Source organism: Folsomia candida, unplaced genomic scaffold, assembly GCF_002217175.1.
Source record: "Folsomia candida strain VU population unplaced genomic scaffold, ASM221717v1 Fcan01_Sc002, whole genome shotgun sequence".
Classification (NCBI taxonomy): domain Eukaryota; kingdom Metazoa; phylum Arthropoda; class Collembola; order Entomobryomorpha; family Isotomidae; genus Folsomia; species Folsomia candida.
The window spans coordinates 6880889-6890402 of record NW_019091194.1 but is presented as its reverse complement, the minus strand read 5'-3'; the positions used below and the strand labels follow the sequence as shown (position 1 = coordinate 6890402).

At 35.8% G+C, this 9514-nt stretch overlaps 2 protein-coding genes and 1 long non-coding RNA gene across 3 annotated transcripts; all 3 read right to left on the bottom strand.

The window, feature by feature from the left end:
• Positions 1-4470: 4470 nt before the first annotated feature.
• LOC110844626 lies at positions 4471-5185 on the bottom strand. Its single transcript, XR_002547446.2, has 2 exons — positions 5030-5185; positions 4471-4946 (listed from the first exon to the last, which is right to left on the bottom strand). It is a non-coding gene; the product is annotated as an uncharacterized LOC110844626 (long non-coding RNA).
• Positions 5186-5339: 154 nt separating this feature from the next.
• Positions 5340-6384, bottom strand: LOC110844625. Its single transcript, XM_022090871.2, has 4 exons — positions 6145-6384; positions 5877-6067; positions 5716-5808; positions 5340-5621 (listed from the first exon to the last, which is right to left on the bottom strand). The coding sequence occupies exons 1-4, from the start codon at positions 6350-6352 to the stop codon at positions 5535-5537; spliced, it is 579 nt and encodes a 192-aa protein (XP_021946563.1). The 5' UTR covers positions 6353-6384; the 3' UTR covers positions 5340-5534.
• A 1345-nt stretch (positions 6385-7729) lies between these two features.
• LOC110844624 lies at positions 7730-8315 on the bottom strand. Its single transcript, XM_022090870.2, has 3 exons — positions 8214-8315; positions 7942-8148; positions 7730-7861 (listed from the first exon to the last, which is right to left on the bottom strand). Exons 1-3 carry the CDS (start codon positions 8274-8276, stop codon positions 7730-7732), a joined length of 402 nt encoding a protein of 133 aa, XP_021946562.1. The 5' UTR covers positions 8277-8315.
• Between the last annotated feature and the right edge of the window lie 1199 nt (positions 8316-9514).

The following is a 9514-nucleotide window of genomic DNA, read 5'->3' as shown; positions in this document are numbered from 1 at the left end:
TAAAACGCAACAACTTAACGATAAGATCATTAGACAATTATCATGAAAACTTCATACTTAACAATTTAATATTTTCTTATCATTAGTGCAATGCATACAAAGGATGTATGAAGGGGGCGGCCACGTGCCCCTATTCTGAAAATTATATGACGTTCAAGCGTTTTTTGCCGTGTACCACGCCATCCACATAGACAAAAGGACAATGAAACTAGGTAGATTTTGTACAATAATGAAATGACACTATCTGAACTCAATTCATGCATACAATACGATTGACAACATGCAGATCAGATACATAGATCGAATCACGCCATTAATCGATTCAACAATTTGAACAATAATAATTCTTATGTGGTGGTCCTCAGGTCATTCCAGATTTATGAGAAAGTCAATGAATTTCGTTAATCTGCATAATCCCTGCATCCACAGTTTTTTTTTAATTTGTAGCGTCTAAAAATAGTAATGTAACAAATAGAGCATGCATAAATAGGCATGCACAAGTGACAACTGACAAGTGCTAATAAATGTTTATATGCATGACTGCATCTGCTTTCTCCACACAAAATTACATGTTCAGACTATACGCCCGGGGATGGCTAAAGTTTATCGTTTCATCCAATAGTCACAACTAACTTGGTGTGGTCATGCGACAAGTAAATGTCCAATGCATGTTTTAATTGTTAGATGCATGAATTGATAATGCAGAGGCAGACGACACTGTTTTTTGTAAACTTACAATCGAAACTTTTTTATTTCTGCATTTTGGACATGTATTTTTTTTAAATAATAATAATATGAATAATAATAATATGTAATAATAATAATAGTAATAATAATAGTAGTATATAATAATAGTAATAATAGTAATAATAGTAATAATAATATGTACATAATATATAATTATAAAAAATTTAGGTCCTATTAAATACATAGGCTATACGTATGAAAGAATCATTTAACCTTTATCATTAGTATTTAAAAACGTATTCTCAAATGTAAATTAGCAAAACTATAGCCCGTATTTACATATTTATCAGACCTTAAAAATCGATATAAAAAATTAAATGCAGTTTTACTGCTAGCGTAATGCACAAAAAGCTTTCATACTCGTGATTAATGACGACATATTTATACATATGCGTTAAAAATATATGCATATTTTCTCCTTTATTTCTTGTGGCCGAAAGGTAGAACAAACTGGGTAAGCAGAGCAATTGGGTGTTCTTGGGCGCAAATCAAGAAGTCAACGTCCCACCCTACCAGCACAACCTGTGCGGTTCCGGTACATGTTGCCAGTGCCGATTTTGTGCCGATGTGCCCCATTTCTCGGTACCGATTGTGTAACGATTTCGTGCTGGCACAGGGAAATCGGTACCTTACCGGCACAGTTTTGGTACAGGTGGAACCGTACATATGTACCGATACCATTTTTGTACAGTTTTGCCGGAACAGTCCCGGTACCCAAAATTTGTAGCTAAACTGTGCCGGCAAGGTACCGATTTCCCTGTACCAGCACGAAATCGTTACACAATCGGTACCGAGAAATGGGGCACATCGGTACAAAATCTGCACTGGCAATGTGCTAGTAGGGCAGTATGTCAAATGATCTTGTACATTATACGCCAATCCTAAGGAATTACTGCATTTGGGGTCTTCGTATACGTTTTTCGCACAACACATTTCTCCTTTATTTGGCTTGATCCAATGTTCTGTCCCGTGGTGAAAATAACCAAAAATCACTGAAGGAACATGTGGAACCACATCTGCATTTAGAAAATTGTTTACTGAATTGTCAATACATTTACTTGCATGTGCTTACAGCCTCTTAAGTTAGTTCTACATATTAGTAAACACACAATGGGCGTACTCACGTCAACTTCGTATGTCTCGCATAGACGCATATCTCGCAAATTGAGCATAGCAGCATAACTTGTGAAGTTTTGCAAAATTTACGAGATTTATCAAAATTTTGCCTGGGAAACCATGGGAGTTTTTCGCAAATTTACTCAGCAATTTGGCATGTATGGAAACGACATCAAACTAGGTATTTTTGGTAGATTTGCAAGATATGCGAAATTTGCGAAGTCAGATTTTGCGAATCCCCTCACAAACATTTTGATCTTCGCAAGTTTATTTACTAAATGAGTTGCGATGTGAAATACTTAAGACGTTGTCGTGAGTACGATCAATATGTACTAAAAATGAAACTTTTCATTAAGAGAAATAAATTCAAGTGTTAAGCAACCTGCTTTATTCACAATCCGTGTTACTTGTATCTGGGTTGAATATGGATTAGAAACAATGTGGAGAGGACGGAATATCACCTCTGAAATAAGGATAAGAAATTTATGGATGACAGAAACATGGATAAAAACAAAACGTGAATAAAAATTGTGGAAAACGTAATTTTTTAGACAGATTACAAATGTGTACATCAAAGTTGAAAGTTTAGGATTTCTTAAGTGAATTTAGTTTGATTCGTTTAGGTAGCTGGTCAGTTTCGGGTGGCTCACGATAGACCAGGAGCTGAGGCGGTATGACAAGGAAAGGGGGGTAACGACTCCTTCGCCAATTCCTCCTATTTTTTGGTAGCGAAATTGACGGAGAAGTCGTTACCCCACCTCCCTTTTTTTTGGGGGGGGGGAGGCGTTGACGCACTTGCAAGAGATATAGATATATAAACTCTATAGTTTATTCAACATTGAAAGCCTGTATCGCCGAAAATTGGCATAGTGAGATTTATGCAATGAGGTTAGACCCACAAAAAATTTCACTATATGTTGGGTGGAATGAAGTGGAGATTGACGATTAGGAGATAGTTTATACATTGGAAAGGATAACTTGGGTGGCTAATTTTTCAATCTATTTTAATGGTTTGGATTTATTTTCGGGATAAGTCACACATCATGTTGAATGCAACCCCCTTTATCAACAAACATTTTGCAATGCTTGGAGGGGGTGGCTTTTTATTTTCCTGATTAGTGATGTACACGTTTTGCCCTCTCCATATTTATGCTCATCCATATTTTTTCACCCACATTCCGTCCCATCCACATTCCGGATCCCTTGCTTTTTGTTGATTAAAGTAGTCTGCAAACGCCTTATTCCCAACTCGAGGCTCCCCATAGCCAAAGTAGGCGTAGGAAACCGGGGTTGGAAAATCTGATGGTAAATTGATCTTTTGTTGCAACATGTACAGTGCGATGGATGCTATGCATGCTCCCAAACTGTGCTTTTAGTTGTAAAATAATTAAAATGGTTATTAAAACATGTTTCGTCGTTACAATGCCATTGATGGAACTTACCCCGACATTATCACAGTGTAATCAGGATGTCTTCGCAATAGTTTCCCTAATTTTACGACGACTTCATTAAAGAGCGATTTGGTAGCATTTAAACAGCCATAATGGACCATAACGGTCGATTCTTCTCCGGACGAAAAATATTCTTGGCTATGACTTCCAGAAAAGTCACCCGACACGAGTCCCATCACTTTGCTTATTACTCTGTTCGTGTTGAAGACATTGCTTGGATTCACCTGGGATAAGATAACATCGAGAAGTACGTTGGCTACGTTAAAGGTTCCTCGAAACGCGACACTATTTCTTTAGCATCCTTATTAATTGCCATAATGCCAAATGTATTGGTAGCCGGGTTGGAAACCGTATTGGAATATTCGTACCCCATATTTCTAGCTATTCGACAGAAGGGACACGTCCACTTTGGAAGGTCGAAACAATAGCTGGCTGCTACGAAAATCATTATATACTCACGTTAAACAATTTATTACTTTCACTTACTTATTTACATGCACACGTACATATTTCAATATGCATGTAAGAATCGCTCAAGAATTTAAATCTCTCTTCTTCTGAATTACCTGACAAATATACATATTTCCTCGCTGAAGATAAATCTGGCCCGTAGGAAATTATTCTGGTTTTCTTTGCCGTAGAGTTCCGGAGATTTAGAATGTCTGAGATGCCCAAGTTTGGTAGCAATAATGTTTCACTGTTCACTTTTTCGGGAAAACTAAAGTTGCCAAACAGCAAAACGAACACTATTTGATTAAGAACACCTCGTAAATATAAATCCATGATGAACACGTGCTTGTATATGTTCAATGATTAATGTCTTTGTAGACCGTTCTCAGTAAGACTTTATATATACTTCAGAAATTGAACGCTGCTGGAGCTTTAATATTAAGGATAACGAAGCCGGTATTTGCTTGCTATTTAGCTATTTGCAAACTTCTAAATACGTAGATATAGCTCAGCCCATTTTAATTATTTGATTCATGGGTATATTTTATTTAAGATCTCATTGTTCATGTGAGAGTTGGATAAGCCATCATTTACGACAATCATTAAACCAACCAATGAAAATTTTTTTCTTGATTTTCAGATATGCTTACGTTCATAATTTAATCCTACATAAAAGAATGCGCTACACAGTGCAATTAAATGGACCTTTTTCTGCTTAATGTACTTGAATTTATTTCTCTCAATGAAAAATTTTCGTATTTAGTACATATTGTGTGTTTAATGTTATATCATACACGTGTCCATCATCAAATTAAACAATTACTTATTTATTATTATTACTCAACTCTTGAGTGAAATGACATTACACATGAAACATTTACGTACGCAGACATACATACATATTTACATGTGTGTAGATATTTATGAATGTATGTAGATGCTTAAGCATATAATCTTTCAATCAATTTTCCATCTACTTCCAGCTTCAAAGTAGCTCAAAATTGTATCAGGGTGAACATTTCTTATTCCCTCAGACATGTCCTCCGGTGGACCATCCGCTCCTGGAAATTTAAGGGCAAGAAAAATGACCCCAATCACGGCCATGAACAAAATCAAATTCACCAAAATAGCTCTGAAATCCCTTCCAGAACCTTGCAGGATCTCGGAATTATTTTCTTCAGGCTGGAAGGATAAATAAAAAAAATATATAAATAGTTTGTCTCACCACCCGATTTGAATATAATTTAGCTGATGTATTTATGTACAAGCTTTGATGGCAATCCTTTCTCACAATCGTTTTTTGAATTATCGGCCATATTTTTAAATGTTTTAGTTACAACTTTAACTCACATATGTTTCAAATTGTGGAGATAGATATTTATTGATGGAGATCTTGTCCTAGTCGCAAAAGTGTAATTAGCACGAATTAGCAACCGTGTTAGAGATGCGCATTTAGAAAAAGTAGTGGCAGAACGTACATACAATGGGGACCCAGCAGATTATAGCATTGAAAGTCTAGATTCTGGACTTCCTTAAAATTCATGAATAATTTGGAAAGGATTTAAACGCAAAGGATATCGTTGCGAAACAGAATTTATTTTAATATTCGAATGATCACGTTAAGAGTTATTGAAACGAATTAATGTACATACAACAGTCTACTCCTCTACTAAAAAATTATTCGGATTATTAATAAGCCTTATTCATTTTCGAGTTAACTACATATTTACATATTCATATTCAATATGCATGGAGTGAGCGATGGACAAGTCATGAAAAGTCGTTGTCTATTCCTCCACCCATGCCACCAAGCGCCTCAGAATTATTGTTCCCGTACAGTTCATTTTCCAATTCAGCCTGCAATTAGTAACACAATTCAATAAAAATTTTGCCATTTTCTTTGATTTCCTAAAATTTTAGTTTTAATAAGTGAACAGTTAGTATTATTTACCATCGTATATTGGTCATTACTCATCACTGGTCTTCTCGACCTTCCTCCTCTTGCTGACTTTTGTCTCGCACTAGCAACACGTTGCGTTAATACCTTCGCGTGATTTCAAACCAAAAATTAGTTTGGTGTTATATTCAACTTTTTAAGTCTCGTATTTTCACCTGATTTCTTCTTTGATTTGCTAAAGCGACTTTCTCCTGAATATCTTCTTGTGTTAAATTGTTCACAGCTTCGGGTGACCTTTCCTCTAATTGTCGAAGCCTCCTGGGCGGATGCTTCTTGATTAGGGAACCATCGCCTCCGACAGCGGAAGGGTCATCATCACCCGCTGGTACTTCAAATGCTATCGGCTCTATTTAGATAGTTTCACAAAATTAGCAACAGTTCATTTTTTCATGGTGATATTTATAAACACTTTTAGAAACTTACCCGGTGGCTTTTCTCTCGGATTTCTTAAGGGTTTGAGTGGAGGTAGGACTTTTGGAGGTTTGCCATTCTGCTGGTACATGTCCCCATCATGTGCCGGAATAGTACTGGCTTCCGAAATAGCAGAATCATTGGAACCGTCCTTCTTTTTTGGGAGAATATCACTTGATGCTGACTTTATCACGTCATTTTTTGAAGCACCACAACCCATTCTCCAAAAAATTGGAATCAGAAAATTGAAATTCGGTAATGGTTACGTAATAAAAATACTGGCCGAAACCAGCCCGTTACGGGTGTAATACTAACGTGGATAATATTAACCTAAATTTGAAAGAAACCACGGAATACTGATCTGTTCGCCATATTGTATTTTTAAATTTTTTATAAATATTTTGCTACATTTTAGCAGCTTTATAGCTTTGTTCTACTTTCCTCGACTATGTGCAGTATAAGCGGATACTTGTAACCAAAATTTTTGTATTGATAGTTCGTATGTATGTTTTGCAAGTGTCATGTCAAACAGCACTCCAGTTTGTCACCTCGATTCCTGTCCATCCATCCATCCATCCTTTACCACCAATGGTATCCAGGCGTCGTCGTCAGGGTAAACATGTAGACTTAGAGACAGAGTCAGTGGCATTAACGCTCTCCCAAAATTGGTGGTTTTGTATAATATGGGGAAAAGATAGCTTTGAATGATTCGGAATTGGAGCAGCACTACAACTACATATCCGTACCAGAGGATCGGATCGAGCCTATATTTCGTTCAGATGGGCTCATTTCCTTTTCCACCTTCCTATGTAGATTCCGGTGGCAGCATTCTCACGTTTACTACGCGACACAATCAGCCTGCAAATTACTTTGCTTGATAAAGTGAAGTGGATGAATGAAAAATGACGGGAAAATATGGCTTGCATGGTGCACATGTAGTAATTGGTTTCGTTGGCTTACTACGTAGTGAGCAAAAGTTTCATGTGACAAATACTTGAGATTTTGGGAACCTTCTTTGTCCTACTGAATGAAATGGTTCATATTTAACACAATATTGGTTAGGATAAGACATAAAAGTTAGCATGATATTGAGTTTGATTGTAAGTTATTAATTATTGTGATTTTATTTATGATACTACTGCCCGCTTTGTATTAAACGTAACGTTTCGTAAATGACTACCCATTCACGAAACTTTCCGGTCTGTAATCACCATTTTGCATCAGTTTGTGATGTTAACGATATAAATAATTTTGCATGCATCAAACGAGGCTGCTAGTTGGTGTTACAGATCGTTATTACATACATATCATAATAACTATGTCACAAACTCGTGACCATTATTACAGCTAATAAGGCACCAATACTGCACGTGAAGTTTGAAATCAGGGCGTGGCACTGATACCAGTTAAATGTTACCCAAAGTGTATAATTAATATTTCAATTTTACTGGCGAGACAGTTGTCAAAATATCATGGTACATATTGTATAATTTAAAAATGCATCAAATTTTAGATAGATACACTTTTATTAATCAAATTTATATTGCTTGTTTGAACGTTAAATCGTTTATTCGGATGGTATATGTAGCATTTGCAATTAGCATACATCAGGACTTTTACAACACGAATACTGAACTTGTCCTGTCACAAAGGATCGACAAGAAACAAATGTTGTATCAGTGGGACATACTAATCCGCTTGGTGCATTGTTGCAAGAGCAGGAATAGAACTAAAACACGGATTCATATAATTAGTTATTAAGCATTTAACATATTTAAATCGTTAACTTAAATTAGCTTTTTAACTTACCAGTTCATTGACGAGCCCAATACAAGAGTTGCATTCGCAGTAAGGAGTTGTAGTGCCTGGAAAGGTTTGGCAAGCTCCGTTGGGTTGAAGGTCGCCAAAATCGCACATTGTGAACAAAGACCCCAAGCAATCTAGTCCGATGGTGCAGGATGCTAGATTAGTGTCACAAGCTGTCGGGGCAAAACATTGCTGTACCCCTGAACAATCCTACACCACAAAACATGCTGCAATATAAAATAAATAATTTCGAAAAATGAAATCTGCCATTTTACCTGAACCAGCAGTACAGATGCAAGCATGAGGCTAATAAAAACAGTAATGAATTTAGACCCCATAATGTTAAATGATTCTGCAAGTGTATGTGTATGTATATGCTTGTGTAGCTTACAAAATTTATTTCAGGTAAAAAATTCAATTATGAAGGACTATGTGGCCAGTACCTAAAGTGGGACTGGTTTTATACAGCAAACGTGCGTAGTAAGTCCACTAATCCTAAAACTAATCCAACAACCATTGTAGCAAGAATTGTTATCTCGTAATTATGTACTGCCAATCTTACAATTAGTTCATTGTGCATATACTTATGCATACATGTAATTATATCGGATCCAACTGGATGAAGATTCGGAATTTCTAAATCCGTCCACACGTGATTTTTATAGGTATTTACTTGCTGGAAATTTTGTTTCTGGAAATGATACATATGATAACGGCAATAAATGGCACGTGCCCATTAATAAATGACGTGGCGTGATTCAATATATTGTACATAAGTTACAATATATTACAGTTTGTAACAGTGCAATACTATATAGATATGTAGAACTATTTGTACATGCAGATATATTTTACAATCCTTGAAGAGTATATAACCACAATAATGTCAACATTTTTTAGTGCACATCTTAATCACAGTAAAACCTTCTTTTATGAAATACCGAGTTTTTTGTTTGCATTTTGCCATTTTTTTGCAGCATCTATGTCTACATTGTGACCAAGAAAAAAAATATGTTGTGGTAATCAATATCTTTACACATATCTATACCCACAATTAAATAGCCGTCATTAAATGATGATCATTTATTGTGACCCGACAAAGACAAAAATTTAATACCATTCAGTTATGAGCTTGACATCATACCATAAAAATAATTTTTATTCCTCAAAGCCCCAAGAACATTACGTATTACGATAGGTTGGCTGCCTGGCAGGTAGTTTACTTAGCAAACATAGTATATAATAATATTGCCGTTTACGACATGGCATTATTTATTCCATTTATCTGCACTCTTTATTATTATTTTATTATTATGATTATGAGAGGTGACTATGTGAGTTGATCCACTTAATAATCCGTATCAATCGATTTCAAGATGAATTTCCTTTTAAGAAAATGATGGTGCAATTTAAGATTGGTCTTATTGGTCTCTTGTCGTGAATGTTGATTTAACAGATTTTTAGGCAAACGGAACGAATTCAACAAACAAACAATAATATACGACGACGAGTCCATAGCATCGATCCATTTTATATTTAGTTTAAGGCGATAAACGATTTCGGTCTTGGTGTAATA